Source organism: Primulina huaijiensis, chromosome 18 (assembly GCF_012295235.1).
Source record: "Primulina huaijiensis isolate GDHJ02 chromosome 18, ASM1229523v2, whole genome shotgun sequence".
Taxonomy (NCBI): domain Eukaryota; kingdom Viridiplantae; phylum Streptophyta; class Magnoliopsida; order Lamiales; family Gesneriaceae; genus Primulina; species Primulina huaijiensis.
Genome location: NC_133323.1, coordinates 3,130,617 through 3,157,211, shown reverse-complemented (window position 1 = coordinate 3,157,211; position 26,595 = coordinate 3,130,617). Strand labels below are relative to the sequence as shown.

Below are 26,595 nucleotides of genomic sequence, written 5' to 3'. Positions count from 1 at the left end.
ACTAAGCTATGATTATTTGTATCATCTAATTGTTTTTTGATTCATGCCAACCTTAAAAACTAAGAAATGTGGAGCCAAAAATAGACTCAACGAATTGAGCCAAATATTTGTATCATCTAATTGTTCTTTGATTCGTGCCAACCTTAAAAACTAAGACGGTCATACAAAAACAATTATAATAACCTCGAGTGTCATAATATAGTGTAGTTAGTGTAAATGTTAAACAAATAATATTATAATTACACATTATGTGTACTCATACGTTACTGATATTTTGTAAGATATTATATTCGAGCACATTTATATAAAGAATATTATTTTTAGAGTATGTCTCTTGTGAGACGGTCTCACGAATATTTATATGTGAGACGGGTCAACCCTACCGATATTCACAATAAAAAATAATATTCTTAGTATAAAAAGTAATAATTTTTATGGATGACCCAAATAAGAGATTCGTCTCACAAAATACGATCTGTGAGACCGTCTCATACAAGTTTTTGCTTTATTTTTATTCTCATTTGTTGGTAACTTTTTTATTTGTTTGAAAGGTTTAATTTCACGTATTTTTTGGTTTTTGTTTGTTTGTTTTTATATAGAAGTGATGAATCTATTTGGGTCGAGGTTATAATTTTGGAAACTTTTAGTAAAATCGAAAAGAACCAAATGTGAATTTATCCAACCCTAGTTCATTGTGATGTAGTAAAAGTCAACCAACCGGTGGTCCAATATATCGATCCAACACAACATCTTCAACCCGGTTCTCACATACAGACCCACACACGCCATGCTCATTTGAGATCCAGCCAGTGTTTACTTCTCCAAGAACCGCCGTGTTTCGCCATTCTTTTCGATCTGTGGCCGCTAGAAGATCAAGATCGCATGTAAAATTTTCAAGACAATTCGATTCTTGGGTGAGTTTTTTCGAATAAATCCACTGTTTGTGTTATTCGGGGTAGTGCATAGATTTGTATATCAAATCTATTGACGGGAATGGATTTGCCGTCTTCTCGGTCTTCGGGAAGTTCGGAATCCCCGATTGCAAACCCTGGGAAACCCTTCAATCTCACCGTTTCATCATTGTCGAAATCAATCGCTGATTCCAGTAGCCAAAACTTCTCCTCCATTCTCAATAATCCTAATCCTTCTTCATCTGTCGTTGGTTGGTGGTCTTCATCCACGTCTGTACCCGCCCCCGAATTCGCCCCTCTGCCAACCGCACCAAAGCCCGGATCCGAACTTAGCAGATCCAATTTCACCCCTTACCTATCGTCTGTATATGAATCTCATTCTCGATTTGTCGACATTCTTAAGCAGCATGACAGGGATGACCTAGGACTCGACGGTAATTTAACCCCCAGTGCTGCGGGTGAGGCTTTGGTGGCATGCCTGAGGGAAGTCCCGGCGCTGTATTTCAAAGAAGATTTTGAATTGGAGGATGGCGCAACGTTTAAGACAGCTTGCCCGTTCAGAACAACATCGGAAAATGTTGCATTGCAGGAGAGGCTGTCGCAATATTTGGATGTGGTGGAGCTACATTTGGTGAGGGAGATTTCATTGCGTTCGAGCTCATTTTTTGAGGCACAGGGGCAGTTGGAAGATTTGAATGCGAAGATCATAGAAGGATGTAGGAGGGTTAGGGAGCTTAAGGAGACAATCAGACTGCTGGATTCCGATTTAGTGGGTTCAGCCAGGAGGGTCCAGGAGCTCAGTATGAAGCGTGGAGATTCGATTGCGTTGCAGAATAAGCTTAGGCTGGTGATGTCAGTCAATCAGGCTCTCTCCACCCTACAGTTAGTGAGTTCTCCTTCCATGGAGTATATACTTACAGATGATATTACTGTTGGCACATTGATGAAACCCATTTGCATGGCAACATAATTATGGATGACAATGATAATAACTTCCAGATCCACATGTTATTTTAATGCCAATTACCACCCCACGCCAAATATATTTTGTCTCTGGATTGCGTTATTTGAAGATTAGAATTTTCCTCAAATATTTTTGTAGGTTTACCTTCCTGAAATGGGTTCTATTGCACATTCCTCCAACTAAGTAGAATTCATAGCTCTGTCAGTGGCAGACGATACAAATTTTATATAAATACAATCAGTGGATATTGCGAGCTCCCAAATCGATTCATCCTATTGTACATGATTTCCATTTTATATATTGTCTGCTACTCTATGAATTTTAGTTTCAAGGTTTTTGCTCCGCTGATTTTTTAAGTTTCAGATGACTTATCTAAGGTATTATTGTTTGAAATATTTGATAGCTGACCTTAATTTTGAAATATTTGATAGGTCGCCTTAATTTGGGAACTTTGAATCTGGTTTTAATAATGATTTCAGCCCATTTTTTGGCATTTATATAATTTACTTTGATATAGTTGCAGCAAGATTGTGAATATCTTTTGGAAGTTGATTATGCTGCTCAATTCATCTTCACAATTTTGAAGTAATGGAAGCTATTGAAAGCTCATGTTAGCACTAGATCTGCTGCAGTATAGCGTGTGCTGCTCTGCATGCGCCTTGCAATATAGTTTATCTGAGGAGATACAGGATTCTATGTTTAGCTTTTTCTTGTAGCATAATGATTTCAGTAAATGAGATCATGGAGTATTCTCATTTATAACTAGGAGGGTGACAAATCGTATCGACTTACAATTTTTGTTACCTATTGTTTTTGCAGCTTGTCACATCTGCAGATTGTGTTGGAGCTTTAGATATTATCGATGATCTACAGCATCTATTAGTAAGTCCAAATTGTGAGAAAGTTTTTCTTATTCCTCCATACGATGAACCTTGCAAATTTTTGAATTTTTTAATAGGATGGAGACGAGCTGATTGGTCTCCACTGCTTCCGCCATCTTCATGATCATGTAGCAGCTTCAATTGATACTATTAACAGGTTCGCCTATTCATGCTTAGATGACGAGAATTTTGAGGTTCTTAATATTTCTTCACGTCTCCTACATTGTAGACTGTGAAAATGCCTGCAAGGCATGATCAATATTTAGGACGGACGATTTGGTCTGTGATGTTTGATCAACGGCCTTAAACCAGTGGATCATTTTACTCTAACCTGTTATTGAAAAATATTTTCCTTGTAATCTATGTTTGCAATGGTAAATGTTTTGGCCCTCCTGATGAGTTGATTATTGCACGAGGGGCAGTGACTTTTGTGCTTGTCGTCTTGAGGTTTATTGACCAAGACTTGTTTTGTTTTCTGGCTGCCAAACACAACTGTATATTCCGTGGAATAAGTTCCAATAAATGTATTTTTATAACGGACTTGTGATGTATAGTAAGTTGATGTTTGACTCATCAGATTCATTCTTGTAGCATTCTTTCAGCAGAGTTTGTCCGTGCATCGTTGCGTGGTTCTGACAATGATCTATCAGTCACTACATCTACCTTAGCCTTTGATGGAACAGACGATGAAGTAAGATCAGTGTTGTGTATATTGATATGTTGACTCACACACATATCATTTGTGGTCAATTGCCATCTTCTGTTTTTTCACTTGAAGGTTGTTTGGTCAATCGGATCGTGTTCTTGGAGGTTTACCTAGGGGACATAAGACAAAGTGCAGATTTGCAGTAGTTTGATTGACAATTTCTATGTTGCTTTTGTCTATTAATATTCTAATCAATATTTTGATTCCATGGCATTTCTTGTAAAGCAAGTCTATGGTAATTCCATCATTATAGTTTGAGCATTTAAATGAGTACTGATTCTGTGTTAGTGGAATCTTTGTAAAGTAGAGGTGGAATAAGGCTTCGAAAGGCATGGGCCATTTGCTCTCCCTTAAGTTTCCTTCTTCCCTATTTATTTACTCTTAGCCTGCATTGTTTTTTAAATGGTTTCAGCAGATACACATGTGTACGCTTTTATTTGTCCTGAGTTTCCATATTAAAAATGATATATAACTCGTCTTTGTTTTAAAATTGCTTAGGTTGTGTATAACTTTTTTAGTAAATTTCTAATTGACTTGACTCCATAAAGACTTGCCTTGTTTAGGGTTTGATTATGATCGAAACTTTGCGTTGGCCATATATTTCAACTCGTTAACTAGTTTTGAAATTGTCCTTAAAATCTATATGTCTCATGTTTTATTTGACTTGCTAATCTACGTGAGCTGAGGTATGCATATTTTTAGGTCTTTTTGCTATCCACATTGTTGGACTCGATTTGACCAATCTTTTCTACCCATGACTTTGTTGCCTACCTTCTGATTACTGTATACTAATGTTGTTTTTCGTTGATTTCTCAGTTAGATTGTGCTTTGGATCAAACAAATAATTAGTTGCTTGCTAGATTTTTTTTACATAATCTGATATTCTGATTGCAAATCTTTACGGAGGACTGTACTAATTTTCAGGTTAAACTGATGGAGGAACGGGCCTCACATTTTCAAGACCAGCTTCTCCCTCTCATCATTGGATTGCTTAGGACGGTGAGGGCCAGGCATCATATTTATTTTGCATCCTTATTATCTGTTACTAAAATCTGTCTTAAATGATGGCTTCTTGTGTGTTTTCCTACTTCCTGCATTATTTTTCTTATTTTCAGTGGTATGTGGAGTGGTTACTGATTTTACTTGTGTATTTTCATGTTCGATAGAACAGCATAGCGGCATGTCATTGTGAACTGCAATAACACATACACTTACTAAACCTCAAATGCAAAAGAAAAACATTATGGGAAAATGCTTGTGTCGTTTTCTTTGCATGGTAACTGGTTATCTCGAACTTTCACATCAGGAAAGTCTTTCCATTTCATCCAGTTGCAAATTGGTTGTATTACCAACCCACTAACTGGTTGCATCATATACATTACCTGCTTAGATCTTAAATTGATTCATCTACGAGAGTGAAACTTCTTTTATTATCTTCCTTATATGTGCTTCAGGACAATTTATTCCTGCTTTCTAGTAAGTTGTAAGATAACCCGTTGAACTGTAACAAATAAATCATTACCTTACTGTCACATTTTATCGGCAATTCTTGTGGTTGGTGGTAGGTTCATAAGGAAATATATATTTTCATTTGTTTGTTGCACGGTGAATGATGTTTATTGTGTGCTAAACATTTTTAGATGGTTACTTTCACTGCTTGTGCTCCGTATTTTACTCATTTAAACAAAAAGAGGGTAGTCTTATTGGTGTGCCCTAATTGTTTATTCACTACTCTCCTTGTGGAAGTCATAAATTGTTTCCTGGCATTTAAATTTTTCAGGGAAAATTACCGGCAGTGTTGAGAATCTATTGTGATACACTTGCTTCTGATATAAAGACCTCTGTCAAAATAATGGTTGAGAATAGGCCATTGGAGTCAGATACCATATCTGGAGAGGGGATGGTGGATGCAGATGGTGAGTTCACATGCACTATAATGATATTCTGTTCCTTTCAAAAACTGCATTTGTTTTACGATAATTTTGTGCGCTTGATATGGCTAGTCCACTTTTTTTCTCCTTTTTGATTGACAAATAAAAATCGATAATGGACATCTGTGATACGCTTTCCTTCAAAGTCCCTTAGTTTGAGATCCTTTTCTTTGTCTTCATTCCTTCATGCTGATTCAGGTGTAGGTTCGTCGCTTGGAAGTAAGTTGAAGAGCCTATCACCTGAGAGCTTTCTCAAACTTTTGGAGGAAATTTTTAAGACAGTGCAGGTAATGTATGCTTGCCAATTTTTCATTACTTTTTTCTAGATTATATTTCTGTGTCTACCAAAGCATATAAATTTTTTGCGAGGACATATCAAGTATTTGCCTTTTCTTTACTCGAACAAGATTAGTTTCTCTTGAAGGGTCACACTAATCAGCACTTCATGGAAACTAAATCCTGGGGAAGGTTTGGAAATCTTTTTGATCTGGAAGGAAGTCTATTTGGAGGGCAATATTATCTGTAAAGAATCCTTGATTTAAATATGACTTGTAAAATAAGTTCTTGTATTTTTGGAGGTGTTCTAGGCCCAGTGTTTAATACATTTTTTAGTTTCTGTGTAATTTTTCATTTGGATCATTAATAAGCCCTGCAACTTTTTCCCCAAGCTTTTCATGAGGATATACATGATTTTGCATTTTGACATATGTGTTCAGGAATAGATAGTGTGTGTCTATATCCCAAATATTTATTGGTTAACGTATTTTACAATCTTACCTTACATTCCTTTGATTTAGTGAATGCAGACACGCTTAATGCGAGCTTCTGAAGTCAAAAGAGCAATTGAATGGATCATGGGAAATCTTGATGGCCACTATGCTGCTGCTTCAGTTGCTGCTGCAATTGCACATGGTGCAGCAGTTCCAGAAGCAGCTCCGGACTCTGATGGCCATGTCAGTTCCTTTGTACCTCATTATTCCCAGAATTCCGCAAGGGTTTCATCAATCCAAGGAAGGGGATATGATGCTACAAGTCCAAATCTCTCAAGAGATTTTCGGTGAAAACTCTTTCTTTTGTCTTGATTTTTAGCATCGGTTTTTCCTGTATTTGGGGTGATTCAGAAAGTGATACCTTATCCCCGCATTGGTTGAAATGAAAGTTCAAAATAGTTTATAATGGTTTACAATGGACTCATATGACAACTTGTGTTAATCATTTTCATAAAGTAATGATTAATACAAAGTAGTTGTTGTAGGAGTCTATTGTGCGTTAATGTGCGGGCCTTAGGTCTAGGACGTGACAGAATGATATCAAAGATTGTCATTAGCATCTCTAGAATTGTCAGCCCATCGGATTTATTGATTTTTCTTTGTAGTTGGAGTTAGACATGCCACATATTCTTGGATGCAAAATATCTTATTGCTGTAGAAATGGTAAAATAAGATGACATTTTTTGTCAGAGTTGCGATACCATCCCAGATTCAAGAAATGGACTAATGAGATGGATATGAAACCTTCCTTTCCCATAAAGGACTGTTTATACGAAGTTTATTCTCACACATATAATCAGCAGTTTAATTTATATTATTGTCTTTAAAATAACAATTTTGTGTCGTAAAGCTTGAGCTAAATGTGATCATAATTCTGGAAACATTTCACCGCATGCCCTGTGAAGATATTTAAGAATTTTTTTGGCTGGACAGAGCTGATATTTTAAGGGAGAATGCAGAAGCTCTATTTGCAGCTTGTGATGCTGCTCATGGTAGATGGGCAAAGATTGTGGGGATCCGTTCTCAAATTCACCCAAAGCTTAGATTGCAGGACTTCCTTGGTGTTTATAACATCAGCCAGGAATTTATAAGTTCAACAGAGAAGGTATGTATTTCCTTTTGTTTCGATGCTGCCTATGTTAGAATTTTGTATCATTGCGATTATGATACCATATTATGCTAACATAAACAGATTGGTGGAAGGTTGGGATATAGCATACGTGGAACGCTACAATCACAAGCTAAATCCTTTATTGATTTTCAGCATGAATCTCGAGTTAGTTCCCTTCCGACCAGTATTGTTGTCTTTACCTTAATCCTGCTCAAGTAACGTGACTTTTCTGTTGGTAACGTAGATGGCTAAGATGAGGGCTTTACTTGACCAAGAAAATTGGGCTGAGATAGATGTGCCGGATGAATTTCAGACCATTGTCACATTGTTCTCTTGTGCTGAACCCGAACCTTCTGGAAATAATGGTGTAACTCCTGGTGATCTCACTTCAAGCTCTAGTGACTTGGTATCAAGCCATGATGATGCCTCCACAATGGATGCTGGACCATCAAATTCATCTCCACATATTGAGGAGCCTAATTCTAATGGGACATATCTGGATCATATGCCAAATACCGAATCATCACGATTGAGTGGGGCCAGCAATTCTGATGTTAGTACTTCCGCTCATGGTAACAGTACCAGCATTAAGGAACGTGGAAAATCTTGCCTTCGAATGCTTTATTTTAAAGGTGTTGGATATCACATGGTGAACTGGTGAGCTATCATGATCACATGAGCTGTTGTGTAGCTTATCTTCCTTGGTTAAACATTATTTTAAATGAAAGGCTTGGCTAAAATACACTTCGCCATTGCACACCCACCCCTAACAAAGAATACCTTAATCTTCCTGATGTTACTGCCAGATGTCGTTGAAATTCTACAAACTTTGATGAACTTCAACTTTTACTGGAGTTGTGGCTAATGTGAATGGTTAATTTGAATGGTGGCTCATCGTCTTGGGTGCCTTTGTTTCTTCCATTTTACCGAAGTTTTACGTGTATCATGCCTTGCTAATATTTCAGTTCTAGCTTATGATTCCTGGTGGGGTATTGGTCATGCCTACATTTTCATGTTGTCCATGTCTCTCAACTCTGACCGAATAGTCAAATCATATTCCACGAACATATCATATATGATTTTTTAATTTGATTGTTACTTTTTTTTGGTACTTATATTGATTGGATTTAATTAGATCTTTTTTTCCTTGGCTGCTTCAGTGGATTATATTTAGTGAAGATGATGTCAGAGTACATAGATATGAACGATTGTTTGCCGACTCTATCTGCGGAAATAGTTCATCGGGTTGCTGAGATCTTGAAATTTTTCAATTCAAGGACAGCTCATCTTGTGCTTGGAGCGAATGCCTTACAGGTACCAGTCAGGAGTATTATTTTAAGCTGGATGTAGTCTTTTTTTTAAAAAAAACTTTTAGAGTATTTGATATTTGGTCTTTATACATCACAATTGAGTGTTTCATGCTGTATGTGGTTGATTATATATTTCTTTTTATGTTGAGTGTGTTTCTTGGAGAGGTTTCGAAATATATGTCAAATATTATTTTCGCTTTAATCAACATGAGGGGTTTTTATTTGGTGTTTTAAGTACTTGACTCTGATCCATATTTAGTTGATGAGTAGATAATATACTTTGATCTGATTTTTATTCAACTTTTATTTTGTTTTGTTCCAGGTTTCTGGTTTGAAATCTATTACCGCTAGACACTTGGCTATGGCTAGTCAGGTTATCAGCTTCACATACGCCATCATCCCTGGTAGGTGGTTATTATGTGCTGTTAGGTAATAATATTATGCTATGACATCATGCTTTTTTTTTTTAAGTAAACACCATCATCATTTGATTATTGTTTTTAATTGTAAGCATAATGATTTATATGCCATCAAAAAATCTCATTGGCACCCTCATCATTTCTTAGCCAAATTGTGAGAGAGAGTCCATTTGTGCTTGCAATTTTTCTCTTGTCTTCCTTTTCCCTTATAATCAAATAACATTTTCTGTAGAAAAAAATTGAAAATTTATGCTAACGACTGATGTTTTTCATTGCTTGTCAAGAAATTAGGAGGATTCTCTTGCTCAAAGTGCCCGACACCTACAAGGGGCTATTGCAGTTAGAGATTGGCCGTGTAGCAACTGTAAGAAAGCTGTAATTGTATTTTTTCTTTAATACAGTGTTTTTCTACCACTTCACTAAAATGCCTACTCATAAAGCAGTATGCATTATCTTTGTACGATGTCGGTACCACAAAAATCACCATGACACGGATGTCATATCTGTGAATCCCCATGCATTCCCTTAAGTTCTGATTGGATCGATGGATTTGAAATTCTTTAACTTATTTGGATGAACAAAATTCAATTGAACATCAAATCCACTATGTATCATATTGATTTCAACAGTGATTGATTCTAAAAGAAAAAAACAATAATAATTGTAGTAGATTTAAAATTAACCCAAGATGAGTGGCATTTGAAATACATTCTTCAAATTGTTTTTGAGATCAAACCCCATCCACCAAATCAAATTCTGCGATCCAACCGCAACTTTAGATACTTGACATACTAAAGAATTTTGTGTTGGGAGTTTATGTCATTGCTTGTTAGTACAGAGTCGTATCATTGAAAAACACAATCATACCTTTGTCACTATTGGATTCAACTACCATGTGAGAAATCAGTTGCAGAAGGTTAAGGCTTGAGCATAAAGAGTGATTGTAGTCTCTGATGTAAGATTCAGAAAATCATGGGATATCATCTGTTTCATACGTGAGTGATCTGATGGCATTGGATCAGGGTTAGAATGTTAAAAAACTTGAGTTTCTATGTGCTATTGTTAAGTCTACTAGTTTTTCTCTTCCAAGAGGGTTCGCTGGTATCTTTTGATTGTCAAAACAGTTATCTGATGTGATTGCTTTGTCTATGGTGACAAGAGAACCATTTTTGGGAAGAGTAATTATATCAATGTGATTATGGTGAAAATTATCAATATATTTATGCACTCATAGATATTGTTTCCTCAATCCATGTTATGAAACTTAAGATTTGAACCTCTGCAAACTTTTCCTAGGGAAACTCCAGTATTCGTAAGTCACCAGACAGTTTGTCTATCTTCTCTGTTTCTGAGCGTGCTTCATGATAGTTATGTTTATTTCTTTACTTTAGGATTACAAAAATCATCGTGATGAGATTCACTCTAAACTGGTTCAAATAATGAGAGAGAGGTTGCTTCTTCATCTGAGGAGCATGCCACAAATTGTTGAAGGTTGGAATAGATCTGTGGATATTGAGTTACAACCTAGTCAGTTTGCGCGGTCTCTTACTAAGGTACGAAGCAGAGCTCCAACTTTTATATATATTATTGTTGAAAAAGTCTCATCTGCTATATTGACCATGTGAGTCAAGTTCATGGGATTCTACAATAGTTTCATCGGGCTATATTACAATTGAACCTTTAGGAGTTTGTTTTTAGCTTATGAGTTCAACTTCATTTGAGCTTGGTTTGGTGGTATACTTACAATTTCTCATGTGGAAACTTCTATGACCTGCTTAGTACTGAAGCTTTTAGCATTACCAATTTTTGCATGAGTAGTTCCACAAACTAGTTTCATGACAGTTCCATTTTTAGTATTTATCTGTTCTCAATGAAGAATTGTTGAGAGCTGAATCATCTAGATGCATAATAAAATTCATCAAATATGGATCTTGCTCATTAGGATCAGTCCAACCAGATGTGTCATCATAATGAAGATTTCATAATATTTACGGCCCCCTTTCTTATCTTGCAATAGCCACTGCTTATGACTTTGATCAGATCAAAAAAAATTTAAAGTGGGATGAGAAAAAGACCACTAGAAAGCTTGGACTAAGTATGCTTCAGCCTGGTTGATTTACCTTTTTTCTTAGTGCGAGAAGGCTAATAAGGATTTTCCATGTTTTAGTTTAATTTGAAGGCGCAAATAAATAAATAAATATGCACTTATTTTCCCTTGGGGTGTTTGTGTTTGCTGTTCTGCATATTCGAATCATCAACTGAATATGTTACATTTGTCACAGGAGGTCGGCCAGCTATTACGTACATTATGTAAACATCTGCTTGAAGAGGATGTTCAAGCAATTTTTGGGTAAATGTCGATCACCAATAGTGCAATTGGATTTTCATTGTTGCTTATTTTCTTTACTTTGGTTTTTTATTGTGTATTCTATGATCCACGAGCATGCTTAGCTTGCATATGCAGCTTTAACTCCAGATCGTCTTTAAACTGTAGGGTATGAGAGCTGAGGGTTTGCATACACTGCTATAAAATTTTAGATTGATTTGCAACACACATAGATCTATATCTGACATTAATAACCAAACTTTTCGCACCACCATGACATGATCTTATCTGGAAGCTTCTCCTCAATATGATAACCAACTAAAATAATGAAAGTGTCTGTTCCAAGGCTGTTTGTATTGTTGGAGAAAATTATACGCTTGTTGACATTTGGAATCTGTCTCTGTTATATTAATGCTCCTGTTGCATTATATAACAGGCAAGTGGTGGTAATCTTGCACTCCCAGATATTCGAAGTATTTTCTCACCTAGAGATAAGCACTCCACAGGCGAAAAGCAGGTATTGGTATCATTTTTATACTTCATATGAGATGTTTCTGAGTTTATATTGATACTAATAATTTGCATTATCCTGTGGCAGACTTCATTATGATGTCCAGCATATACTTGGATGTATCAGATCTTTACCTTCTGATAATTTGAGTAAATCGGATCCCCCAAACTGGGGCCTTCTTGACGAATTCCTGGCACAACACTTTGGATCTGAGTCTGGCGAATAGACTTTTTGGCGAGGAAGTTAATTGTTATAGTTGCTTAAGGATTTAATGCTATTATTGGTTTTCCATCTAGAAGATTCTTAGCCAGAGTTGCCCTTCAAAAGAGGTAAGAGTTTTCGTTCACATATCTGGCTTGGTAAAATTTCTGGGGGGACAGTTACCGATTCCCATTTGCTTATTTAGTAAATCTCCATTTCTTGCCATTTGGAGAGTTTGCCGCGACGACTTGTGTGAAATTGAATCCATACTGTTACTAGACATTAGAGATTCATTTCTCTTTCTTCTTCTTCTTCAACCAAACTACTGCACTGTTGTCGCATCCCAACTACTGCCAAGTTGTATGTATGCTGCTTTCAGTTGCCTTCACCCAATAGTTTTTCTTCTTCGTCATATTCAACACCTTTCTTTCACTTGCTGTACTGTGTTTACATCTCTATGTACAGATTTTAGATCCTTGAAACACAAATATCTCTATTTTACCGTTTGCCATTGGTGTCCTTGGAATTTTGAAGGCACGGTAAATTTATTATCAATATGTAGGTGGCGATTTTTTCCAAATTCCTTGATGATTGAATAATTTTATCTTGTAAAAACATACTTAACTTTTTTACACGACTATCATGTGCTAATTTATTAAAGCTTATACTGTTCTACTTTTCTTGATGCTCTGTTTAGTGTCCATTTTTGAAATTTTCAGGGGTACCATACTCTGCTTATGGTTCCGGACGCAGAGTTTGCATGAATTGGATGCCTGTTTGTGGAGGAATGAGTGAATGTATTCTTTTGTAATAGGTTCTGTATTATTTTTATTTCATTTTTGTTATTCAAAGGAAAAAAAAAAGCTGCTTGACCTAGTTTTCCCTCAAGTTTTCTTCTCTTATATTTCATTTACTGCAACATTTTGTAGACTTTGTAAGCCTGTAAATTAGCAACATGTAGTGAGTGAGGCAGGATACTGGAATTTGAAACTGAAGTTTTCATGGATTTGAAATTTTATTGTGATTCTTTGAACAGAATGTGCAACAAGCTTCATTTGCAACTGCAAACGGACGTTATTTTCCGTTGTCCTCATTATTACAGAAGGCTTGTTTTAAATCTTTTATTTTAGCGGAAGCTCGAATAAGAAATCTTGCACTAATAGCAATTTAAGAGTAAATATTTCAACTGTGACAAATCCATCGCAATAATTCTCTACTTTCAAAGCCGTGTTTTTTAGTTCCGATACCAAACCAGTAACCAACCTGAATCTTTCCATCATTTTGACTTTTCTGGGCAATCCCAAAATAGTTAACTTGTCAATGATCCACTTGTGATTCAAGGCAAAATCTTGATTCGAAACCTCTGATGAGATAATCAGGTTATTCCCCACAATTCCACTGTACCAAGCTCCAATTTCTCCCCTTTCCTCCCATTTCTAAATCTTCTCTACTATCCAAGAAAACTTGTCCGCTATTGATCCCTCCCCTCCACTGCTGTCGATCACAACCAGAGTAACTGGAACGGTGTGCTTCTTGCAGCCACAGTTGTCATTGCTTCGCCTTGCATAGGAATTATATTTCCTTCATGAGCATGCACGTTGATATAGTCAGCGGATGCATCGCCTTCTTTGAGACACACACACAAAGCGAATGAATAGTCCAAGAGGTCAAACCAGTTTCTTGCTGGAAAATATTCATCAACAGAAACTGCTCCAGGTTGTAGTACTTACTGGTGACACCAACACTCCCTTACCCAGTAAAAATTGCGAGCTGATATTACAAGTGTGGACATCCTGTGCCGAGCTAATCTTATAACTGGTAACCGTATCCGATCAATTGATCGTCTTTCTGTTGAGAAGATATCACCGGATTCGATCTCCAAGCACACGTCAAAATCAGCAGCAGAAATCCGAAGCCATGATCTGCGCTAGCAATACTACTGGTTCTCATCCTCGTCTTCATCATAGGATAGTGATAATTAATCAAGAGGAGACACTCACAGGTGCCCATTTAACAGCCATAATTTTTTTCCCTATATATGAAGAAGGATATTGAATAGTAATAAATCACTAGAAATATGTAAAAAAAAATTAAGGGATAGTGTTGCGATTTTGAAAAGAGCTTTATCAACGCAAATTAGTTAGTCTAAATGTTTGATTCTAAAAAAAAATAAAGAAGAAAGTAGTTTTTTTAAAAAAAATTTAAAACGAAAGATATCAATTTTTTAAATTAAAATGGTATGAGAAAATAAAATATAAATATAAATGTGGAACATTAAGGTTATGGCAAAAACTTGTGTGAGAGTGTCTCACGGGTCGTATTTTGTGAGACATATATCTTATTTTTTTATGCTAAGAGTATTTTTTTTTATTGTGAATATCGGTAAGATTGACCCGTCTTAGAGATAAAGATTCGTGAGACCGTCTCACAAGATAGCTACTCTCAAGTTATATAGGTAAATTATATTTTTGGAATGATAAAAAAATAATTATATTGTAGGGCTTCGTCGATACGTTTTGTGATACAATTACAATAATTGATATACGAGACGTTTTTAAAACTTTTGTAGCACTTTTTTTTTTCAAGTAACACGAATTTTTAAGACTAAATTACTTAACAATTATATGAGAGAAAAGAAAAGGAAAAAAAACGTAGACAAGAAAGGCTCAAGTCTTTCAACAAACACCCAAGTTACCTACATTTCAAGAACATTTACAAAGCAAACAATGAATAAATCAGACAAGTTAGTGAATATTACAATGTAGTTATCAATCAAGAGTGCTGGATCATCCACCAGTTGTGTTTAATGAAATTTTGACAATAACTGAGATAGGGATTTTCACCACATGACCCTTACTACCAAAGAATCTGATTCTTCCATAACTCACAATCGAGCTGTTTATAGTCGCGTTAAGCACTACAGTTAAAACCTGTTTCTCCCCACTTAAAATGACAAAATATGAGGGTATAACCTTTACTGAAACTCCAAAAGGAGCGGTCCAACCAACTTTGTATGTCTCGTTCCTGTCAATGTTGGTTACAGTTCGTTGCAAAACAGCAGACTGGTTCAGCTTTGATATCGTGACGGAAGGCAAGTTTAGATTAGTGGGGGTAGTTGTAGACACCCCACAGCTTTCGCCTGTGTAGTTTAGGATTAAAGGAGATGATCCGTTTATCCCACAGAGGAATGACATGTAGTCATCATAACCTGCAAAATGTAGCTGGTAAAATTTATATTTTACATCTGAATTTGATAACAAAACTTATGGAGGAAATTCCATCGGTAAAAAAAGCAATTCATTAGAGATAAAGATGGTACAAAAACTTCCACATCTTCGAATAACGGACTCTAACAGTGAGATCAATCATAGAATCGAATATATGTTGTTATACCAAAAAACAAAGTCGATGGTAATGATACAACTCAAATATGTAAACTATACATCAACCCAAATGATACATTTCCAAAACTATACCATATAAAGAGTCATACAAGATTGTTTGGACAATTGACGTTCTCCAACACAAGTAATATTTTCTTTCTTTGCATTAAATTACATGTTCCTCACGATAATATGTAGGGACCATGTAAACATATCCCCCTAGTTTTGGGCTAAGCCATATTCAGGATATAAACGGAGTGACTTACTTGTGTCAAAAATAAGACCTGGATTCAACGCAGCAGTAGGATTTACAAATCCACTCCCCATATCAAAAGGAGTGGCAGGAGATAGATTCAAATCTGGATTAGCATAAGCCCCTTGCGCCATTATAGGACCCCCATTTCTGTCGTGAAGAGAAGCTGTTGTTGAAAGGGCGGATCCAATGGCTGCGGGACTGAAAAAGGGAAACTGTTGCTTGATTATTGCTGCAAGTCCAGCAACATGAGGAGCTGCCATGCTTGTTCCAGACATCATAGCAAAGCTTTCACCTAAAACATTTTATCGTCAATTCCTGTTTAATTGTTGTTTGACAGATATAAAGTTATTTTTCGAAACAGAAAAAATACCTTGAAATTCAACAGAATCTGTGCCACCTGAACTCCAAGCAGCCCATATAGAATTTCCAGGTGCAACAATGTTTGGTTTCAGAATGTCAGCGTTCTCGAGGAAATTGTCCTCTGGATCTGGCCCTCTAGCAGAATAGTACATAATCTTTGGAGCAGAGTGGCTAAAATTAGCTTTTATTCCACCAGAGATCCGAGCCACGCCCCCAAATTTAACAATTTTGTTCGTAGTTTCATCTCTTTTCAAAGAAGAGTTATAGTAGTGAAGAAAGGCCTGCCACATAAATATTACTTCGAGTCACCATTTCAGGCCATTTTATTAATGAATATAAAAGAGTATGTATACAATTCAATTTGATGGGTATCATAATAGCATGGAATGCATGGAAAGATAAATACTCACTTTGGAGTCATCTAGAGATGGAATTACAATTCCAGGAATTGGAATTGGAATTGGATTGAGCTGGAAGCCAATCACGTAGGGATCCATGTAGAACACAACACCAGCTGCACTGAGGTTTTTTGCGGTTTCTAAAGCTTGTTTGACGGTGGCAAGCCCAAGTACAAAGCGAATCGAGTAGCTACATATCAAGAGATTCCCCTGAACAGAGTCGAGGTTAAAATTGCTGGCAGCTTGACATTCACCAGCATACATATCCTTCGCAGCCGTCGAGTCTTTCAGTGCATGGATAGCAGAAACCATGGTATACATAACATTTGTATCGGTTCCAGCTGGACAAACCAATTCAAGTGTCATAATATCATGTCAGTGGTGGATCCAAATAATGGATTAAAGGTAGTAAAATTTTAAAATAAACTATAAAATTTCGAGATTTCGGGGAGGCGAAATTTAATTTTGTGCTATGTGTTATAAAAAAACATATTTCTTCTAAAATTGTAAGCATAAGAGAGTCTATCAAGAACTGAAGAATTCTGACTTACGAGCCAGTCCAACTCCAGGAATTGTGATATTGTTGCCCAGGACTATAGAGTTACTGTAAACCCTATCATGGGCTGCAGCGCCAACAGTGAAGATCCATGGACTAAAGGAAGATATGCTCTTGGGTGAGGGTCCAGTATTCCCTGCTGCTTGTACTACAAAGATACCAGCCTTGATAGCAGACAATAAAGCCATATCTATAGGATTAAAGAAAGTGGCAATGCCAGGGGGCCGCCTGTTTGGAGTTATTGACAAGCTTATTATATCCACTCCATCTTGTGCAGCCTACAAACATGAGACATCATGATGAACTATCAACTTGTAAGCGAGTGGTTATGTACCTGAAGTTACATAGAGGTGAATGGAATAAAATGTCAAAGGGGAAGATAAAACGAAACAACAAACAAGAAACTCAGGCTTTGTGTTCCAGAATGCCGGTGATTATTATTTTCATTAAATTTATTTAAACTGGGATATTCGCATCTTACTCGATATGTGCCAGAAAAAAGAAACTAGAAACAAGAAAGTTGGCTTCGTATTCCAGTATGACAGCTATTATTACTTTTCACTAAACATAAATTCAATACGGAATACTCACATCACACTCAATATGTGCCTCGAGAATATTCTTTACTAAAATCACTTGGGAGGGGTACCTGATCTATGGCAGCAACTACATCTGCAGCAAAGCCTCCAAACCTTTTGTACAATGCCTTATAGACAGCAATACTACAAAATTAATAAATAAAGCAGACTGTAAAGGACTGGGAAATTAAGTGTAAGCAGGTTGGGACAAGAAATTTATGATAGTTTGTTATAGCTGTTGCTCCATAAATGAGAAACTTGAGAACAGAACATGACGGTAAATCAATTAGTATGTTTAATCTATATATAACTCAAAAAGAATATTGATAATTCTCATGATGCAAAACAGGTAAAAAGTTGATTTAGAATCCTTACTGGGAACGAGGAGCAATGCCACTGGCATTTCCAAAGTGATGCCCAGATACCACAACAGGAATCCCATGATTTCCTGATGCAATAGCAGCCGTGTGCCTGTAAGAAATTTCCTTATTATGTGCTAAAATATTTCCTTAAATCATAATGCCAGTTTTTTATTAAGTCAGTAACACTCACGTCCCATGGCCGTCACCATCATAGGGTGATGCATAGTCCTGAGTGGCATTAAATATCCCTCTGGTAATGGCGGATGCTGCAAAATGACGAGCACCGATCAGTTTCCTGTTGCAAGATCCAGATGGGAAGTATAGTGTAACTTCACAAATTCCAGAAAAATGCTTGGGAATCGGATATGGCTTCGTAGGTGTATCATCCGAAAAGCTGGGGTGTGTGGGATCAATTCCAGTGTCGATTAATCCTATCACAAGTCCTTCCCCTGCCCTTTCAAAACCACCTTCTTGAGCCCATGCTCCTTGTGGTAGACCAAGAAACTGTGGCGTGTGAGTGGTGGCGGTTCTAACTGAAAAATCCATAACCACATTCAACACTTCTCTTCTCCTTGAAATTTTGTCAGCCTTCAAAACCGGTTTGAGAATGTAAGAATCAAGAAAATAAAAAGGGAGAAAGAATTGTCATAGTATCGGAAAAAAATATACACTTCCGAAAATATTGGACAATAGAGGCAATGAAAATTCAAAGTCACTGATACTAACCTGACGTGGAGTGACAAGCACTGCAAATCCATTGATTAGATAATGGTAGGTGGACACTTTTTGATACTTTTCCCCCCTAAATGTTTTTTCAAATAGAGAATCGTGTAGCCCTGCTATGTATGATCCATTGTGCCAATTTATTCTCGTTGTAATGCTGATGCCAGTAAAATACTAACATGTTAATTTGGCAAGACAGAGAGATGCGACAAATGTATACGATCATTAAACAAACATAACAGTCTATTTTTCTCTATAATTCCCTCCCCCACATCATACCTGGCTTTACTAGGAAAAAATTTATAGAGTTTTATTCCAATCAAAAAGGTCTGAATACAATACCCAGTTACGAAATTCTAAAATATCACATCAGCCTTCGACATACACAAACAAGAATCGTAACTAAATGCACAGCTTACATTCCATTCTCTTCTCGAGAATTATTTTTTTAGAAAGAACAAACAAACAAAGAACACCTCACTGATTTCAACTTGCAGACTGAACCAGAAAGTAAATTCAAGAAATGGGATTCAGTAACAATTTCCTAATGTAATAATAATACGGCAAATTTTTCTAGAAACCAAGGACAAGGAATAAAAACAAGTGAAAGATACATCGTATACAAGTTTACGGGCAGGCAGAAAAAAGTTCCAAACAAGAAATTAACTGCTCTCACTTGTCGTTATCTTAAAAAACCAAATAAGCCAATTCCTAGTACAGAGGATTGAAAAAAAAAGAGCGAACCTTGGCTTATCCAATCTATTCGTTCTCTGAGATCCTTTGCTTTTAATATGCGGACCCTGATTCACTCTAAGCTCACTACAGTAATGAGAGGTGGGGGCATGTTTCAGAGTAACAATATACACAGCAGGAATTGCATCTCCACTGTTTTGAGCATAATTGCAGCTTACGGAGATCAACAAACAACACATTACCAACATCACTCTACTTCCGCAAACACATATCATCATCTTACTGGAAACCAACATTTTCAAGAATCACAGGTAAAATAGAAAAAAACGGGTCTTTCCACCAGCAGAAGGTAGGCACAAGCTTTTCTTCACGAAGTTCAACCATACATATCCACCACAACTCGGGTTTCAGCATATGCTTCACTCTCAGGCTAGAGTAAGCGAACTATTATTTCTTCTGAGGAGGTACAAGAGTTGGTTCTATGATCATAACCACCCATATGAAATGGACCACAATCTTCTGCTTCTTTTTCAGGTCCCCGGGAAAAGAAATTAATTGCAGCAGAGCGGAGGACACTCGCAAAGCAATAAGCCCTTTGAAGTAACTACACTCAACTGTAGAAAAAAGCTCCAAAGCCCCATTAACTTCTGTCCATACCTAACGTTCCTTGTTTACAAGAAAAAAAATTTCATCACAGGCCTCCTCACAATGAAGAAAGATTCTTGCTCCCCTTTTTACTGTATAGTACCAGTACTTGTGCAAATCATGAACCAAGAAAGCACATGTCCCATTCATACGCAGTGTGTAAGTTAAAAAGAAAAACGAACCGATTCTGCAACTTTCTTGGGTGGTGAGAACATGAAGGTTTTGTTTATAACGGGCGTGTTGAATGAATCAAGATGGAGAGAATTGGGAACGTTATTTTGGTACTATTATTCATTTTTGACTTCTAGTACTGGGTTTTATGCACTGTCGTGGACACGCGTGACTGTGAAAGAAACATGCCAAATGAAACAAAAACAAGCACTCCAAGCCTACTCTTAAATCGAAATAATAAAGTAGGATTAAGATATTAAAGATTTTGTATTAATATGTAGTGTCGGTTGTATATTAACCACATCGGAATAACTCCCTTGCCATTGGATTGGGGTCGATCCTGTCAAGAGGTGAGACAAGTCACAATCTAATGGTTGATAATAAATTCGTGAAGAGAGATTCTTCCCATATAGCATAGGATTTTCATGTAGTGTTTGCATACGATAAAATCAAACTTCTTTCTCCATGCCTAGAATTTATGAAATTTGATAAGATTGTGTGATTGGTGACATGAATGGGAACACCAGAATGAAGGAAGAACCTTTTTGGACCGGACCCAGTCATTCTTTTTGGTCCTTTTTTGTTTTTACCATGATTAAGAGAATAGTGGGGGTGGGTGGTGGCCGTCCCTCCCATCGTTCTAAATTCTTTTGTTGTTACAAATGAGGGCAATGCTTATATAGGTAAGATGAAATAAACCTTGCAAAACTTCAAAAAAACAAAGTGTCATGTGAGATTTTGGTATCAGATAAAATATAAATAATTGAGTTCTAAATATTCTTTTATCACGCTAAATTACTATGTCAGTGTAATTTTATTACTTTTTAGATGAATTGCCATAAGCCTCTCTCACAAAGAAGAGAGACGTTTTTTTTTTTGAAGAAAGAAAATGACCCAAGTAAAAAATAAAATAAAATTCCCCACCCTCAGCATAGGTTGTACAAAAAAAATATTAAGTTTTACGTGAAACGTTCTCATTGATCTATATATGTGAATCTAATAAATACATTTACTCGGGTCGGATCATAGAACCGTTTCACAAAATTAAACTATAAAATATTCTCATAAGAGTTTTGTGAAAAAAAATATACCGATGTGATCATATAGTAAAAATATATTATAAAAAAATTTAATTTACATCGAGGATATGCCACAATATTCTACCCATTTATATGGATCTTGTGTAGAATTTTAAAAGTAAATATATACCGATTGATATTTGCACCTATAAATAGAAAACAATTAAACTTCAATTTTTTTGGGTAGGGGCGAGGGGAGCGAAAATAAATTTTAAAAATTAATTAATAAAAAGGTAAAAATATTAATATGATGTTTACTTTTTTTCTAACAAACAATTGCTTTATTTGACATTGTAAGACAACTTGCTTTTGAAAATAATATCAAAGCAGATATTTTGTGATACGGTTTCACGAATCTTTATCTGTGAGATGAGTCAATCCTACCGATATTTACAAGAAAAAATAATATTCTTAGCATAAAAAAGAATAATTTTTCATGGATGACCCAAATAAGAGATCTGTCACACAAAATACGACCAGTAAGACCGTTTCACACAAGTTTTTACCTTAATATTATATATGATTTGGTGTGAATGATAAGATATTAATTGATTAGAATTATAAATCATTACGTTATCTATAGATATCATTAATTATCTCATATTTCGAATAGTGCCTTAAATTATTCCAGTGAAAACTACAAAAAAAGAAAAAGAAAAATCCTACTTAGCTTAGAATTTAAAACATATGAAAAGACAAAGTCGTTATTTTCTTCACTGCAGGAAACGAAGATGATTTCACACAATGGGGAGAGTCGGAGAGACATATTTTGGGTTGGGCTTGAAATTGAAATACTGCTGTTGGCGTCTTAAGAAACAACGATGGGGCCCAAGATGACAGTTGGCCCAATCCCAAAAAGGTATGGGCCGAGTTCCTCAACGTGCAGTGACACGATTTCGGGCCACTTGTTAGTTGCATCATTCTTCAGCTCTACAATTTCTTACCAGAGGTTGGATTCGAGATCTGAACTCTTCGATTCCTTGATAGTAAAGGAACAGAAAGCTTAGAAGATCGGAAATGGCTGCGGATGCCGGAGGACCCGACCCGCTGTTTGGGTTGAGGAACAACTTTTACTTGGGGGCGTACCAGGCTGCGATCAACAACAGCGAAATCACCAATCTCTCTCCAGGGGACATCGTTGACAGAGACTGCCTTGTTTACCGTTCTTACATTGCCCTCGGTAGTCATCAGGTACAATCAAATTATTTTCAAAATCCGATCTAGTTTCCATTTTTGATTAAATTTGGGATTGTTGTGTATTTGATTGTTTTTGTCGGTTCTGTTTGGTGATGTAGCTTGTGATAAATGAGATTGATTCGTCAGCAGCGACGCCACTTCAGGCCGTGAAATTGCTGGCTTTATACCTCTCGAGCCCGGATAACAAGGTGATTTCTTAGAAAACAAAATCAATGCAACTGATCTGCTTTTTTTTTTTTTTACTTTGAATCTCGAGTCGGAATGATCGATGTAGACCTTGGTTGTACTAGTTTTTGTTTAGGTAATCTACTAATCTTGTTCGGTTAGTAATTGTATATAATAATTCATGCACAATTAGCGTAGAGGATTTTTGTTCAGGAAGCAATTTCTTTAGTGTTCTCAGAATTCTCAGTCTCGTGCGGAGTATAAGCCTCCATCCTTAGTGAGAGAATTAATGCCTAGTAGGAAGACGATGAACTGAAGGTAAACAAAATTTATGAGAAAGTTGAGTAATTATTGTTCTACTTCGCTAATTTTTATTTGAGACGACGACTTAGAGTAAATCACGACTATCACGAAAATAAAAGTGATCATCTGAAACTAGAAAATACTTGAAATTTGAAACAATGCTGATGAGATGTCACACAAAAAGTGATGAAGCAGGTAGTAAATATTGGTGCAAGATGTTGGTCGTCATTAATCAATGAGTTCATCTGTGATGTGTAGGAAGTGGCAATTTCTAGTCTTCGCGAGTGGTTAGGAGATGCAGTCATTGGAAACAACCCTATGCTGAGGCTTATAGCTGGAATTATATTCATGCACGAGCAGGATTATAATGAAGCCTTGAAGCACACAAATGTTGGGGGAACTGAGGGAACCATGGAGTTGTGAGTTGTTTCTGGATTTGATATGGCTTTGCAAAATGCTTTGTCTCCATTCTATATTTATATGCCAAGTGTTGCTAATACTCACATTTTCTTGAAACATGTTGGTGCTGTGTTCTATATGTATGTTCAAATTCCATCATACATTTACATGTTAAATCTTGTTCATCACTGTCATTTCTGGAAACATGTTGGTGCCGCGTGCTACATATTGATGTAGCACTGATCTTACTCTTATCAGACTTAGTATTGTTTTTCACCTGTCTTTTGTCGACCTCAATTGAGGGTGAGTACTTTTATTAACCTCTCTGTAACTGTCAGCATGCTTGCTAAATGTATAATGTGTGTGATTGCCCTTTTTTGCTACATATTTTTGTGTTTTTCATTCTAAAACATGTTGGTGCTGCGTGCTATATATTGATGTAGCCTTGATCTTACTCATCATACTGTTAGTGTTGTTTTTGCACCTGTCTTTTGTTGACCTCAGTGAGTGTCAGTACTTTTTTTAACATCTCTTCAACTGTCAGCTTGCTTGCAAAATGTATAATATGCTTGATTATGAATAAATGTCTGCCAATTTTTGCTACATATGTTTGAGTTTTGCATTGTGGCAAAGCATAAGGTGTTCATGATGAGTTCCACGCTGTAAATGGCTGCATTACATGCAACTTTTCTTGCATAATATATATTAATGTATTTTATTTGAAGATTTAAAGCTGACACCTTTATCCATTTTGCAGGCATGCTTTAAATGTCCAAATTTTTCTCAAAATGTATAGATCAGATTATGCTGAGAAACAACTGAAAATCATGCAACAAGTAGATGAGGATCATACTCTAACTCAACTTGCAAATGCGTGGCTAAACTTGGCTGTGGTATGGGTTTTTCCTTGCAATACATTCTGTTTAATCAGGAATTGAAGTTCTATTGACCTACGTATTTTTCTTTGTACAAGGGTGGTTCAAAGATACAGGAAGCATATCTGATTTTCCAGGACTTCGCAGAAAAGTATCAAGTGACTAGCTTGATTCTTAATGGGAAGGCACTATGCTGCATGCACAAGGGTGAATTTGTTGACGCTGAAAGACTTCTGCTTGAGGCCCTAAACATTGTATACCATTCTAGCCTTTTGCTTTCATTGATATCCCCGACACCATTATCTAGTGTGATGTTTATTGAAAGATTTTTTCAGGGTTTTGTATCATGGATATGTTTGGTGCTTTCTTTACAAACATGAAAGTCTATTGCCATAGCCCAAAAGTATGACGTGAATTGACTGCATGGCATTCGGATCACTTCCAAAATTTGATCTGCAGGGCATATAAATTATGTCTCATATCTTGTCTGACTTTTTGACTTGAGAGTTTTTATTGTGTGCTAGATGCTGTAAGGAAGAATCAACATTCTTTTATCCATATGACATTATTTACACAGGATGCGAAGGACCCAGAGACTCTTGCCAATCTTGTTGTCTGCAGTCTTCACAACGGGAAGCCATCCTCCCGCTATTTGAAGTACGATTTGTACTTATTATATGCTATTTGATTTGTGCTTCGTAGAGCTTCTACTTATTTTATGCAATTGTATGCTTCCATGATATTTTGCAGCCAGTTGAAATTGTCACACCCAGACCACATACTCGTTAAATGTGCATCAACATCGGAAGAGAAGTTTGATAGAGCAGTTCAAAATGTTGCTTGAAGAGTAGACCGGCATGCTTGTTTGTCAAGTCCAACCATATGAGAATTATGTTATGCATCCATCTTCAAGAAACCTACTGCCTTCGCGGAATTTGCTATTGTTAACCTTTTTTTTTTCCAGTTCGACTTTTCTATATGCTAAATTGGTTCAGTAAAACAGACACATTTTTGAGGGGCTTAAATGTTGTAGTTGATTAATAAGTATACAGCGTCCGTCACTAGAGCCCCCACTCCCTTGAAAGTGTTCTGAGTGTCTTGTTTTGTTCTCCTTTCTCCTTTGGGTTCTTTTTCACGGATAAGCTGTCAAACTTGCTCCAAATCGCGTAACAATACCGATGTCAAGATGCCGTTTGAGATTGTGTTCAGAATTATAATGAAGTCTAAATTTCAAAAACAGCGGCACATTTCTGCTGATGATAAAGAATTGTAAGCAAAAAAATATGGTCTATCGCTCGCTTACGTCAGAAGCTTTCAGCGTCCAAAGTGTTCCGCACTGAATTATGTCGTGCACCGAACACAACGGCCGCATGCAACACGTACTGCAACAAAAAATGATATTAAAGACTATTAAACAAAATTAAATAAATAGGGTGGTCTCATGTTAGTTCCTTTGAATGAATATGTTTCATGTGTGAGCTTGTGTTTACACTGAGCCTGAGGGATGGTTTCATATCCATTAACATGTTCCTCCCGCTATCTCTACGCAGTCTGCAAACTTTCTCGAAGTTGAGTGTATTTAGCCGTCTAGTTTGATCCATTCTTCATCTTGGTAGGATCGCTGTATGTTTCTTGCAAAAATATAATGATTTGCATTTGATCAAGGAAAAAAATTAGATTATCAATTTGCTTGCTTCGGTTCAATTTTCTACTGATTTCAACTCGTTATCTTTGTACAAGGTTTCTATTCTTGCATCCCAGATTCAACCCATTTTAACATGGGATGATATTTCCAAAAACGTCAGTGACAAAAAACGCGTCAACCTTCTCAGTGAGTATCCAAAACAAATATGGCCAAAATTGCTAGACGGCATCGAAGATTCTTAACATTGACATTCTGCGTCCTTTTAATGAGAGTTTCGGTGACTTTTTTCAGACCCTTTCTTGAATGTTCTTGAACAAATACATTTTTCTTTCGAGAAGCACCCTTTCTGGACTCCTCTCGAGCATTAGCCCGTGCATCATCACTCTTTTCTTGTTGAACTGTTTTCTTGATAATCTTCATTTTCTTTTGGACTACTAATATTTGAACCATATCTCTGTCCGTCTTGACTGATTTCAAGGCCTTCAAATATTCATCAAAGGATGGTTTGAATTCGAACTCTTTATCCAGAACAATACCGCCCCCATCAATGAAAGAGATTCTTGACGTAATTCTACTATGTTTCTTTCTTCTCGGAGCTAGTACAGAACCCCTTAAAACGGGATAACGAATTGAATTTGCGGGTCTGATTGATTAAATAAACAACTTCAATGGCGGGTTCAGAAGAATATACAGTACCCACCATGTCCTTTCTCCTTAATTTGGCATATCATTTAAGTTCTCAACACAAAATGGTACAATTGATACG

The 26,595-nt window shown here is 36.5% G+C and overlaps 3 protein-coding genes across 3 annotated transcripts; 2 read left to right on the top strand and 1 right to left on the bottom strand.

Annotated features, from left to right (window-relative positions):
• Positions 1-733: 733 nt before the first annotated feature.
• On the top strand, positions 734-13,047 carry LOC140965247 (vacuolar protein sorting-associated protein 54, chloroplastic-like). The gene is made up of 19 exons (XM_073425394.1): positions 734-1,797; positions 2,695-2,757; positions 2,834-2,913; positions 3,348-3,447; positions 4,387-4,461; positions 5,243-5,378; positions 5,592-5,680; positions 6,200-6,450; positions 7,097-7,268; positions 7,356-7,439; positions 7,519-7,931; positions 8,435-8,588; positions 8,907-8,988; positions 9,288-9,367; positions 10,395-10,556; positions 11,286-11,353; positions 11,766-11,846; positions 11,928-12,169; positions 12,761-13,047. The coding sequence occupies exons 1-18, from the start codon at positions 994-996 to the stop codon at positions 12,064-12,066; spliced, it is 3,033 nt and encodes a 1,010-aa protein (XP_073281495.1). The 5' UTR covers positions 734-993; the 3' UTR covers positions 12,067-12,169; positions 12,761-13,047.
• Positions 13,048-14,716: 1,669 nt separating this feature from the next.
• On the bottom strand, positions 14,717-20,377 carry LOC140965158 (subtilisin-like protease SBT2.3). Its single transcript, XM_073425245.1, has 10 exons — positions 19,402-20,377; positions 18,661-18,814; positions 18,125-18,522; positions 17,948-18,043; positions 17,644-17,716; positions 16,990-17,272; positions 16,451-16,779; positions 16,051-16,321; positions 15,691-15,972; positions 14,717-15,249 (listed from the first exon to the last, which is right to left on the bottom strand). Exons 1-10 carry the CDS (start codon positions 19,644-19,646, stop codon positions 14,828-14,830), a joined length of 2,553 nt encoding a protein of 850 aa, XP_073281346.1. The 5' UTR covers positions 19,647-20,377; the 3' UTR covers positions 14,717-14,827.
• A 1,777-nt stretch (positions 20,378-22,154) lies between these two features.
• On the top strand, positions 22,155-25,376 carry LOC140965215 (coatomer subunit epsilon-1-like). The gene is made up of 7 exons (XM_073425340.1): positions 22,155-22,436; positions 22,541-22,630; positions 23,169-23,329; positions 24,067-24,202; positions 24,283-24,438; positions 24,762-24,841; positions 24,935-25,376. Exons 1-7 carry the CDS (start codon positions 22,263-22,265, stop codon positions 25,026-25,028), a joined length of 891 nt encoding a protein of 296 aa, XP_073281441.1. The 5' UTR covers positions 22,155-22,262; the 3' UTR covers positions 25,029-25,376.
• Positions 25,377-26,595: the final 1,219 nt, after the last annotated feature.